General features: G+C 32.1%; 2 protein-coding genes across 2 annotated transcripts; both read left to right on the top strand.

Moving 5' to 3' along the window:
* Positions 1 to 2,369: 2,369 nt before the first annotated feature.
* Positions 2,370 to 5,483, top strand: LOC105650376 (2-oxoglutarate (2OG) and Fe(II)-dependent oxygenase superfamily protein). The gene is made up of 3 exons (XM_012237267.4): positions 2,370 to 3,071; positions 4,346 to 4,667; positions 4,895 to 5,483. The coding sequence occupies exons 1-3, from the start codon at positions 2,602 to 2,604 to the stop codon at positions 5,114 to 5,116; spliced, it is 1,014 nt and encodes a 337-aa protein (XP_012092657.1). The 5' UTR covers positions 2,370 to 2,601; the 3' UTR covers positions 5,117 to 5,483.
* Positions 5,484 to 7,923: 2,440 nt separating this feature from the next.
* Positions 7,924 to 12,392, top strand: LOC105650375 (3-ketoacyl-CoA thiolase 2, peroxisomal). The gene is made up of 14 exons (XM_037635430.2): positions 7,924 to 8,147; positions 8,418 to 8,494; positions 8,600 to 8,684; positions 8,831 to 8,957; positions 9,041 to 9,139; positions 9,239 to 9,306; positions 9,413 to 9,520; positions 9,609 to 9,686; positions 9,810 to 9,942; positions 10,029 to 10,125; positions 10,746 to 10,869; positions 11,004 to 11,112; positions 11,872 to 11,955; positions 12,108 to 12,392. The coding sequence occupies exons 1-14, from the start codon at positions 8,058 to 8,060 to the stop codon at positions 12,215 to 12,217; spliced, it is 1,389 nt and encodes a 462-aa protein (XP_037491358.1). The 5' UTR covers positions 7,924 to 8,057; the 3' UTR covers positions 12,218 to 12,392.
* Positions 12,393 to 12,715: the final 323 nt, after the last annotated feature.

The following is a 12,715-nucleotide window of genomic DNA, read 5'->3' as shown; positions in this document are numbered from 1 at the left end:
CATATTAAAAATAAATAAGTCTACGAAAACCAAAATCATTTTTTTTTAATTCAGCAAAGTGAACTTTAATCTGAGTATAAAAAAGTCGATTTCAATTGAATTTAACCATACTTTTTTTTTATTAGTTCGTCAATTCTAATATTCTATCAACATAATTGAGTTAAAGCGAATTATATATACATATATAATTTTAGAATCAATATATATTTCTTTAACATGGCTAAAAAATTCATCTTCTTTCTTCAAAAAACTATGAATAATTGCATGAGAAGTGCTTTAGCTTCAATAACGTTAATAAATTGAATCCATGTAATCTAGTAATTAACTAACGTTTTCAAAAGTTCATAAGAACAAAGTTCTGACTTTCTAAAGTGAGCAGCTTTTTCTTTTGCAAAAATATCCATTCAATTTTTCAATATTAAAAAAAAAAAAAATCATTTCAAGAATACTACTTGTTAATTGGAAAAAACAAAAAAAAAAAAAAAATATATATATATATATATTCGGTTGGGCCTATTTTTGTGATGTGACTCTTAGCATCGCTTTAAAACATCTGCTTTATAGCAATTTTTTATATACCCAAAAAAATTTAAGCTTCACAATGAAGTTTTTTTTTTTTATTATTTATTATTATATTTTTATTCGCATATGTCTCTCTGTGTTTGGACCGTGATCAGTATTTAAATAAAATATTTTCACTGGCGACGACTTTAGATTTTAAAATCCTAACTCTATAGATGAAGTTTGTTTAGTAATGCAATTCATTTTTGTTAATCTAATGGTTTGTTAATAAATTTTATTAATTTTAATTTACATTATGATTTAGAGAATAAATTATTAGTATTAGTTTTATGAAAAATAACTTATTTTCTTGCTTGTTCTTATTATCTTTAAAAATAGATTGAAAACTTGTATGGAAATGGAAAGTTAATTGGTGGTGTACACGAGCTTTCTGATAAAAGATTCCAATATGAACATCTTGTTTATTTTTGGTATTTTCTTATTTTTTTCCTTAAATTTTGTTTTTTTTTTTGAAATAATTAAACAGAAATAAAATTTTTTTTTTGTTGGTATTTTTTTTCAGATATCATTTGCTTTGAAATGATATCAGTTCATGTTATAATATAATCAAATTTAAAAATTAAAATCGGATTGAAATTAACAACACAATCGAACTGAATCAAATAGGTTTAATAAGAAAAACATTAGTAAACTAAGAATTCACGATTTTTATTTTTATTTTTATTTTTATTTTTTTGATCAATATAGTGCAAAGAGCAAACATTTATTTCTTTCTTTATTTTCAAAATAAAAAAAAAAAAAAAAGAACATTTGTAATAGGTTGAGTGGACACATACAATGCCTTTGCTACCACATCCAAATTCATTGCTTATCATCACAACCTTAATCAATTTGTAGGTACTAATACTTGGAAATTGGAATTGTTCCATCACCCACTACTAATACTAGCTACTTCCTTGAGCATTTTTATCAATACAAATCATTAGAATCATTCAACATTAATTGTATGTGGATAGATTTATTTCTATTTTTATATTTTATTCCTAGATCCTTTATCCATATACATTGTTTTAAAAAAAAAAATCTTATAATTTATTGCTTTTTAATTAATTAATAATAATGATGATGATGATATTTTAAGATGATTATAACATAAGTCTTGAATTATTTTGTAATAATTTATACTATCAATAAGAAAATTACTCTAAATTATTTAATAGCGTACGGATAAAAACTGTTTGTTTCGATTTAGTTTTGTACCGATTGAGGATTTGAGAGTAATTTGAAAATACTCATTATTATTAAAAAAAAAAAAAAAAACACTTGTCCACTTATTTGTTTTAAAGAAAAACTTCATTAAGAGAAAAATCCAAAGAGATAACAAATAATATGGTATAGAATCTATGATTTTAAAACTAGTATGAAGCGACAACTCTCATTGACTTGTTTATATACTTCAGATATGCATCAAATCTTGAATTTTAGAAATTAAACTTTTTTACATATAAAGAACTTATAAAAGAAGAAAAGTAATTAATTTTATTAATGTCAATACATATATGAAAAAATACATATCATATACAGATTTTTTGGATTCAAAATCAAATCAAACAACCAACTTTGCACAATTGGTAATATCTGAAAAAGAAAGCTAAAATTTGTAGTATCATAAAAAGAAAAGAAAATCTATGAATGACTCTCCATTTATTTATTTGCTTTTATTTGTCGGGTAAAATTCAAGAGGGGACAAGGGCTAGAAAAACAAATCTGAAGCTCTCAAACAAAGCAACACAAATAACAACAAACCTTCATTGATTTCCAATGGCAGGGACAATTGTCAGTATTTCATAGGACAGTGCAGTGGACCCCCTACTGGGTATCTTTCACCATAAAATCCAGAAATGACCTCTCACAGGTCACTTGTCCTTTCTCCTTCCTAGAATAAATTTACTGCCTTCACCTACATAAGCCCCTCTCTGTCCCATGCCATGTCCTCTATATATATTAATGCTCATTTGTAGTTTTATACATATATAGACCATAAACTGCTTTCTCATTCTTTACCCAGAAACAAAAATAATGTCAAAAATGAATCTTGAATCCTACCCTCCTGTTTTTCGCCAACAAAACACAGAAAACCCTCAAAGCACTGACCTTGAGTGTATCAATCTTGATAATTGCACCATAAAAGAAGAAATTCAAGAATTTGGTCCTGTCCCTGTCATAGATCTCCAGTCTCTAAATCTTGATAATCTTGAAGAAGCTTGTAGAAACTGGGGTTTGATTCGTTTGGTCAATCATGGAATTCCTTTAACCCTTTTGACCCAACTTCAAGAACAGTCAAAGAAAATATTTTCCTTTTCTTTTGAATCCAAACAGTCTATTATCAGTAACCCATTATCTTACTTCTGGGGTACCCCTGCCCTTACCCCATCTGGAACTGCCCTAGAAAAAGCTCCTAAAAATATGAACTGGGTGGAAGGTTTCAATGTTCCTCTTAGTCAAATTTCTCAGTTTCAAGCTGGAGATCCTACACTTGAATCTTTCAGGTACACTTTCTTCTGTTATTTTGCTCGTGCACTGTTTAATTTGTTGAAATTTTATTCCTTTTTTGGACTTTATGGATTTGTACAGTCTTTGAATAGGCAAAGGAGGACTTAGAAGAGTCATAGTGATTGGATAGTCTAGATCTTTTCGATAACCAAAAACTAAAAAAAAGATGACAATGGTCAGCATCAATAACTTTTGTCTATGATTAGCGGCTCAAACTATTTCTGTGTAACAGTGACATATTATCAATATATAAATTTGATTAATTCCTGTAATTAACTAATTATTTTTTTTTTGGAGTAATTGCTATAAAATCTCTAGGTTTTGCTCAAATACACCAATAAAAACTCAACTATTTCATTTCTGCAGTATAATTTTATAACACTATAAAGTTCAACCGCTACGGTTAATGTAAAATGTCGAAAGTGCCTCTAGAAATAATTATTGTCTAATCCTTATAATTTGGTGAAATATAAGAATTATCCTTCTGGGTGTTTTTGATATTCCACAACCATTCAAGGGAAAAAATCATCGCATTTCTTTTTCATTGTTCTTGATATGATTTCTTGATATGATTTTCATGGTTAATGGACAAGAAAAGTTCATTTGTTCCCCTCTTTATCATTGTCTCTCACATGTTACATATGTTGCTGGTAAAGTTGCGAGAAACATCTCCTTTACAACGTTGTCCACGCGGTTGTATTTGTTTGGTGCGAAAACTCTTATTTAGAAAAATATCTATTTAATATGCGTACAAAAAAAAAATTTGATTAGCAATAAATATGAATGTTGCTCTTTTTTTCCTCTTTTAATTTTTTTTTTTTTTTTTTGGTTTGCAAAATAAAATAACAAAATGTAGAATTATCCATGAAAGAATGTAACATATGTTTTTCAATGTTTATAGAATTTATATTTCATAAATTTGAAAAGTATTTATTATATAATAATAAACTATTGTACAATTAACAATTCAATCCAACTTAATATTTACAAATTTTGTATATTCTATGAAATAATTAATCCTCATTTAATTTTAAATTAAAGTCAAGAACAGATATTCTATTTCATCTTATTCCGTGAATACAGAGTCTTTTATTCCGTTTCTTTTTCATTACATTTTTGCATATTTATTTTGTTGAAAAATATTTTCTGAGAAAAGAAAATATGATTACATTTTATATATTTGATTAGCAAAAAAAAAGAATTGAATGTTGTTGCATTTCTTTCATTCTGCCTCTTTTTTCATTGACAAGATTTTTCTTCCCTCGACTAGACTTCTATTGGAAGAATATGGAAGGCACCTAACTAGAATTGCTACAACTGTATTTGAAGCTATGGTTAAGAAACTTAATCTCAATCCTGAGCAATTGAAACCTTATTTATCAGAATCATCAGGACTTATTCGTGTTTATCGGTATCCTCCATGTTCTATTGCTGATGAGACATTGGGGATGGAAGCTCATACAGATAGTTCTGTGCTTTCTATACTGAATCAAGATCAAGGAGAAGGACTTGAACTTCTCAAGGATGATAAATGGCTCCACATAGACCCTATTCCTAGCACACTAATTCTCAACCTTGGAGACATGATGCAGGTCCTTAAGCTTCTCCTATGCATCTCACATTAACATAGAATTAATGATTTATATAGCAACGAGCCTATCAGCCATTAAATTTTAAATTACATCGGTTAAGTACAATTATTATTAATGTATTTACCTTGTCCAAATGCAATTTTAATAGCTGATAAGCTCAATTCTTATATAAAGTCGAACTTATAATAACTAAACCTTATTAATGTTAAAATTGTTGACTTGGTTAGGCCATTAGCAATGATGAGTACAAAAGCGTTACGCACAGAGTTAAGACAAACAAAGATACGGAGAGATTCTCAATCTGCTACTTTGTATTTCCGGGTGAAGGGAGTGTGATTCAAAGTTCAAGGTATAAGCCTTTCACTTACAGTGATTTCCAAGCACAAGTTCAGCAAGACATAAAGACTATAGGATGTAAGATTGGGCTTGATAGGTTCAAACTCACTTAAGGAAAAAGAAGAAGAACAAAAATAAAAAAGAGCCTGCAAGCTTGGAGAAAATAGAGAGGTAGCCATCAAAATGTGTAGGCAAGCTAGCTGCCTACTGTTCGTATAAAATCAAATGCTATGCAAACACATTGTTGGTGGAGCTTTGGGCCTTGAATGTGTGTTTTATAACTATGGCTTTTTTTGTAGTGCATATAAGGTCTATGAAACTCTCATTGAATTACAATTGCTTGGATGGATGTAGTAGGTTTATGAGATTCGCCTTATTCCTATCTTCAATGAGCACCATGTATCGTAAATTACAGTGATTGTGATTTTCGTTCTCTATTTCCAAACTTGATAATTGAAAATACAGTTCATCTTTAAATTATCTATTATACCCTTTTTAAATTATCTATTATACCCTTATTAAATTTTATCTTATTTTCAATAATTGTCATTACTTCTTACTTTTTCAAAGTGAGTCATGTGTTATTTAAGATGGACACAGTAGAAAAGTCATATGAATAAAATTGAATACTGAAAGAAAAATAAACATATTTTCTGTATCAGAATTAAAAATAATGTGGCCCAAGCCTGTAGAATATTTGAAGCCCGATTGTGATCTGCCTTCTTAATGGGCCTTGAACGAGTCCATGGTTGACAGACAGATAAAGATTTGGATAAACAACATATAATTTTGATCCAAAACTAACTTTTCAATTAATTCCTGCTAATGTGAAAAGTTTGTGGAAAAGTAAAGGAGCTGCCGCTAAAAAAGGAAAGAGTACGTAAATTGTTCCTTTTCTTTTTTTTCCTTTGAAAAATATGTAATCTTATCTTTTGATAATTGCAATTTTGGTGTATGAAATTTACATTTTATATTTCAATGTATGGATGGAAAAAGTTAACAATTTGATGAATCAACTATTAATTTTTTAATAATTGAGCGAATTTTACACGTGTCTAACCGGAAATTCTTATAGGACGATATAGACATAGTTAATCATTTGGTTTTTGATTAGTAGGCGCCAAATAGGAATCCACGTGGATTGCACTAATAACAGGAAATGATAAATCCTATAGGAATTTCCAGTTAGACACTTGCAAAATTCACTCAACTGATCATAAATTAATAGTCAATTTACCAAATCGTTAACTTTTTCCGTTCATACGTCAAAATAGAAAAAATTGTAAGTTTATACACCAAAATTGCAATTACCCTATCTTTTGGTATTACTGTGTAAGTATGGAAAATTGAACGCTCTGTATCTGCTGTGATCAAGTCAGGGAAATATCGTGCCACTGGGAAATACCATATCACCACACATCTCTGTTTTACATAAAAAAATTTTGTACATCCTAAAAATTTTTAAATTCATTTCAATTCAAAAATTACATTCATAAAATATTTTGATTTATAAAATTCAACTTATAAAGATAAATTAGTTAAACATTTATTGAATAATTTAAAATTTAAAAATTATTGATGCCAAAAGTGTTAGTAATTATCAGGGTGAGCGGTACTCGGTCTAAACTAAATAATCAAATTAAACTGTTTCACTTTTGTTTGGTTCAGTAAACTTTTAATAATTACTGTTTGGTTTGAATATTAATAATTTTTTTGGACATCAAAGGAGCCAAGGAAGAGTGCAATAAAATATTAATAATTGAATGGTTCTTTATTGGGTTATTTACATATGTAATTGAATTAATTTTTTACACCCGAAGTCGATGATTTGATTCAAAATATTCAAATCAAATCTAAACTGATATGATTTAGTTCCATACCAAACTGATTTCCACAGTATTTGATCCTGTTTCTGTCAATGTAAAATGTATTAATCCGGTTTGATCAAACCGAATGTTAATCCTAATAACTATACGTTAAATAAATGTTTTATATATAAAAATTAAAAAATATCGAAAAACTAGTTGTTGCATGGAAAATTTTTTTACAGAGAGTAAATTCTACGTTTCTTGCTGCGCGGATGATGCGTTCAATTTCAATAGCCATATTTATTTCGCTTTTCCCCATGCGGGCACGCATTTCCAGCTCTTGGCCTCTTTCGAGAGAATTAGAGAAACACTCTCTGCTGAAGCGCGTGTATGCTAATAAGGTCGATATTGAATAATTAAGTAATCAAATGGTTTTTATACTAGCATCGGTTCAAGCGCATAAATCACAAAAAGGTTTTGTCAAATTATTCATTTTAATAGACAGGAGGTTCTTAAAATCATGTATTTATTTAAAAATATTAACATTCATATTTAATATTTATAACAAACAAAATAAATTTATATATCTGTGGTATTAGAAATTAAATTACTAATTTCATAGGTTTTAATAAATTTTAAAAATTTTAAAATCCTTAATTGTCTTTAATTACCTAATTATAACTATTCCTAAGTAATAACAATTTATCTAAATTCGTTAGCTTCTCATTTTTCAGTCAATAAAATGGTAGCCAAAATATAAGTAGCCGGTCCTACCTTTAGAAGTAGGATAAAAGATTGAAAATTTCCGAATATGCCCAAAAAGAAAAAACTTGCCGCACATAATTACCTTCCTTTTTTTTTTTGTCATTGTACTTATTGATAATAACCGATTGTACGCGCTGGAGAGTGAGAGTAGGGAAGCAACAGTGCAAGTTGCGTGTTCTATTCTTAGTCTATTCTCAACAGAAATATCGGCCACATCAGCTCCTACGTCATAATATCTTATCTTCTATGTCTGAGTTGTAAATCCATAATTGATTAATTAATTTCAGATTAAAATAAATAATTTTCATCCATCAAAAATTGGAAATAGTTTCATTTTCACTTTTCTGTTTCGTTAATCAATCTAACCGCCAACAAGGGAAGCTCTCCAATAATATAAAAGGATCTCTCTCCTCTTTTCAATCGCGAAGATCAGACCGAAACTTTCTTTGCTTTTGCGCTCCGTAAGTGAAAAACTATAGTAATGGAGAAAGCGATCAACAGGCAGCGAGTTCTTCTCGATCATCTACGTCCTTCATCGTCTTCTTCGCACAATTATGAGTCCTCTCTTTCTGTAAGTCTTATGATTTCTAGTTTCTTACTTATTTGTTATGCTTAGCTGAAAATTCCATTTGTTTTTTTTTGTTTAATCATTGTATTTCCTTATTGATTATTGATGTTTTTTCCATGAAAATGATCGGATCTGATAATTTATTGCTGCAATTGTTGTTGAAATCTATTTTTAAACGATCTATCTATTCAAGCATTTCAATCTAAGTAATGCTTATTTGCCTTATGTTAATTTCTATGTTTTTAATGAATTGAATTGGGATATTGAAACCAGGCATCGGCTTGCTTGGCCGGAGACAGTGCCGCCTATCAAAGGACTGCTGTGTTTGGGGATGATGTTGTGATTGTGGCGTAAGTGCTTTTTCTTTTTTTTTTTTTTTTTTTTTTCTTTGATTACTTTTATATATGAATCTTGAGCTTGTTTTGTAATATTTTTTTTCCTCCTGTGTTATGCAGAGCTTATAGAACTCCGTTATGCAAGTCAAAGCGCGGTGGTTTCAAGGATACCCATGCTGATGATTTACTTGCTCCTGTTTTGAAGGTTTTATCTCTTTTGAAGTTTTGAATTTGGTTCAGTTTTAATTATTGAATCATCTACTCTGATTTTTGTTTTATTATTATTATTATTATTATTATTTTGGATTTCCCCAATTGTGTACCTATTCTTATTGTGGCTACTTGGTGCAGGCATTGATAGAGAAAACGAACTTGAACGCAAGTGAAGTAGGGGATATTGTTGTGGGCACAGTGTTGGCCCCAGGATCTCAAAGAGCAAGTGAATGTAGGATGGCTGCATTCTATGCTGGTTTTCCTGGTCTGTTTCTCTCCTCGCATCTCTTAAGGTCACTTGAGTTATCAGTATTAGTTTGATGCTTAGTATTTTATGTTTGCTTTCAGAAACTGTGCCTGTTAGGACTGTTAACAGGCAATGTTCGTCTGGGCTTCAGGCAGTTGCTGATGTGGCAGCAGCTATCAAAGCTGGGTTTTATGACATCGGTAAAATAATCATAACTATATCAATTGCATATTTGCATTTTGCTATCATGGTTTTAGGTTTGTTTGTTACAACTTACCCTTCTAATTCCTGCACCTTAGGCATTGGAGCTGGTTTGGAATCCATGACAATTAATCAAATGGCTTGGGATGGAGATGTGAATCCAAAAGTATGCTTTCACCCTTTCTCTTTTGCTTTTTTTCATTTTTTTATTTCACTAGGTTTGTAGCAAATGGATTTTGAGCGGGAGTCTTAAGGTTTTGTTAATGTGACAGGTAAAAATCTTCGAGAAGGCTCAAAATTGTCTTCTGCCCATGGGTGTTACTTCAGAAAATGTTGCCCATCGTTTTGGAGTGACTAGACAGGAGCAGGATCAGGCTGCTGTAAGTTGAATTAATCTGATGGGTGTCACATGTTGCAAACAGTACTTTTTATATATTAAATCTTTTTTTTTCAAACTTGTATTGCAAGGTTGAGTCTCATAGGAAGGCTGCTGCGGCTACCGCTACTGGCAAATTCAAGGACGAAATCATCCCTGTGGCTACCAAGGTATGTTTATTTGTTGTTTTCAGCTTTAATATGCATATTTTACTCAAACCAACTTGCATCTGTATGTGGAGATCCTCACCTAATTTATGTTGACGCACTGCTCTGTAAATTTCTTGTATGAAGATTGTGGACCCAAAAACTGGTGATGAGAAACCTGTCACAATCTCAGTTGATGATGGGATTCGCCCTAACACATCATTGTCAGATCTAGCAAAATTGAAGCCTGTATTTAAGAAAGATGGAACAACCACTGCTGGTAAGCGTACACCATTTGAGCTTCTTTCATGTTGTGTTGAGTAGCTTACTCTTCAAGATATTCATTCTGTGATACTTGTTCTGTAGGGAATTCTAGCCAAATAACTGACGGTGCTGGGGCTGTGTTGCTCATGAAAAGAAGCGTGGCAATGCGTAAAGGGCTACCAATCCTTGGTGTGTTCAGGTATGCAACTCCTACGAATGGATTTAACAAGAGTTTTGAAAATCTGGAAAATCAAACTAACAAGTCTTATGAGCTATTATAGTTTTTAACTTAGGTTACTTTATTCTTGGATGGGCTTTAGTGAATTGTGCTGATTTATGATTGGATGCTCAAAATATCAGCTTTCACTCTCTGTAGAGCATTTGTCTGGTTTGTAATAAAATATCGCATGGATACCAGGTCTTGCTTCTGTAATAGGCCAAAAAAGTGCCTTGCAATTGCAGTTTTATGCAATTTTATTATGCCTGACCAAGGAATGCAATGTTTTCAAGTGTATTTTGCATTATGTTTGATCTATGATATCCTCCGATGAGATTCTATTAACATTGAGAATTAGGACACCATATTGGGGGATATGATCTCATTCAGGGCCAAGGATTGAGTGTGGCCTCTGCCTTGCTGGGTCTTCAGTTCAAGAGTTGGCCTCTTGTAAACATGCATCATGTCCTCTTTGGATGTGCTATTATCAAGTTGTTGTTTATTAAGTTGCCATCTAGTGATTGGAAAATGGTGAGAATTAGCAAAAGAAATTTCCTGCTCCCTTTGATTTTGTTAAGGAAACACTCTTTTGGTCCCTGCAGGACTTTTGCTGCAGTGGGTGTGGATCCTGCTATCATGGGAGTTGGCCCAGCCGTTGCAATTCCAGCTGCAGTGAAATCTGCTGGTCTAGAACTTGGTGACATTGATCTTTTTGAGATAAATGAGGTGAGATTGATACATGTTTTATTAATTCCATATTTGTCCCTGTTTTCTCTCCACATCTATAACTTCCAGGACCAGAGTCCTTTTATTATTATTTTTAATTTTTGGATTACCGATTTTCGCTGTTCCTTGTGCAGGCATTTGCTTCTCAGTTTGTTTATTGCCGTAAGAAGTTGGAGCTTGATTCAGAGAAGATCAATGTCAATGGGGGCGCAATGGCCATTGGACATCCTTTGGGTGCAACAGGTACTTGTGGCATAGAATTAAAGTTGTTACATTTTGATTTGAAATTGCTGGTACTAGATATTGGCATTGTCTTTCTATAGGGTTCATTTCTCCCGAGGTCTCTCAAATATGTACAACTACATAAGATGCTCAGAATGCATGTAGATATGAGCTGATGGCCCGTATTGGTCGGGGAATGCTTCACTAATTTTTTGCTTTCTTAATGTCATATCCCAACTGCCTTTGGTTTCTATGATATGAGGTTGGTTCATGAATGATTCACTAAACGAGATGGAGTTTAATTCTGAATGGGAAGCATAGTCTTTTGACCATGCCATGACAAGGAAAGTGTGTCCGAGGAATATATTAACCTCCATTCTTCGTAGTCAATGTTCAATCCTTCATTCCAACTTCCGAGACATTTTATAGGCGTTTGGACTTCCATCACCTTTCTCAGAGTAAAAGGGGAGGCTTTTGCCAGGGTGAAGTGTGGGAAGGTTAGATCTGAAAGCCTTCTGCCACCATATGGGGTTTTTGTCAAGGATCAGATGTATAGAATCACCCCTCCATGTTGTAGAAAGACTGTTTACCTATTCCTACGCTCTAGGTCCACTTTTGATATGCTACTCATGATATTTTTCTGAGTCTCAAAATTTTGTCAGGATGCATCAGACATTGATGTTGGAACTATTTTGGTGTTTGCATTGCCGAATATGCATAGATTGTCATTTGGGTACTTCTTTATTAATGACATATGATCCTGGCACGTCTATGTTTCAGGTGCCCGATGTGTAGCTACTCTATTGCATGAGATGAAACGCCGGGGTAGAGATTGTCGCTTCGGAGTGGTGTCAATGTGCATAGGTACTGCTTCTCTCTCTCTTTCTGCTTCTCTCTCTCTCTCTCTCTCTCTCTCTCTGTGTGGGTGGGTCGGTCCATGCACCCAGACATGAGACATGTATTTTGAGTTAGAAAACATGTGGCCAATGATGAATGCTTGTTAACACAAAATGCAGGCACAGGAATGGGAGCAGCTGCTGTTTTTGAGAGGGGGGATGGCTGTGATGAGCTGTGTAATGCCCGGAAAGCAGAAACTGATAAGCTGTTATCAAAGGATGCTCTATAGACAGATGCCTTTTTTTCCCCCTTCGTATTGTAGGACTTATCAATAAATATTACGGTGGGGTTACCAATGGAACAGTGTAATAACGTGGTTCTATTTATTTTTCCAAAGTATTGAGTAAACCTGAAATGCAGAAATCAGATTGGTTGTATTTCAACATACCAATTTGTTTCTTTTATCCTTCCTGCGTGAGTATATTTTAAGGGAATATCTTTCAATGTATGAAAAGATGTATGTTAAAAATAAAAAATATGAAAGCTACAAAGTGTTGGTGAAACTACATTTAAAAAATAGCTCGGTCTAGGTAGCATTAGCGGAGGACCTAATTTAGAGGTTTTGGAAAATTATTTCTCTTAGTGTAGGGTTGAGCACACTTTGGGTTAAACAAACCAAACTGATTGAATCAAACCAATTTGGTTTGATTTTATAGATGACGTTTGGTTTTAGTTAAAATTGATAACCTGAAAATTTCTTAGTTGGTGTTGATTTTTTGAAGCTAAA

The sequence above is a fragment of the Jatropha curcas genome, chromosome 7, assembly GCF_041381405.1.
Source record: "Jatropha curcas cultivar XTBG-Jc1 chromosome 7, XTBG_Jcur_1.0, whole genome shotgun sequence".
In the NCBI taxonomy this organism is placed as follows: domain Eukaryota; kingdom Viridiplantae; phylum Streptophyta; class Magnoliopsida; order Malpighiales; family Euphorbiaceae; genus Jatropha; species Jatropha curcas.
Note: the sequence above shows the minus strand (reverse complement) of the source record. Positions and strands in the feature narration are given on the sequence as shown.

Bases quoted from the DNA above. Each gene is read 5' to 3' on its own strand.
- LOC105650376 (XM_012237267.4), top strand. From the start codon at position 2,602: ATGTCAAAAATGAATCTTGAATCCTACCCTCCTGTTTTTCGCCAACAA. The intron at 3,072-4,345 runs GTACACTTTCTT...TCCCTCGACTAG, and splicing joins CCTACACTTGAATCTTTCAG to ACTTCTATTGGAAGAATATG. The intron at 4,668-4,894 runs GTCCTTAAGCTT...TGACTTGGTTAG, and splicing joins ACCTTGGAGACATGATGCAG to GCCATTAGCAATGATGAGTA.
- LOC105650375 (XM_037635430.2), top strand. From the start codon at position 8,058: ATGGAGAAAGCGATCAACAGGCAGCGAGTTCTTCTCGATCATCTACGT. The intron at 9,521-9,608 runs GTAAGTTGAATT...TTGTATTGCAAG, and splicing joins AGGAGCAGGATCAGGCTGCT to GTTGAGTCTCATAGGAAGGC. The intron at 11,956-12,107 runs GTACTGCTTCTC...CACAAAATGCAG, and splicing joins AGTGGTGTCAATGTGCATAG to GCACAGGAATGGGAGCAGCT.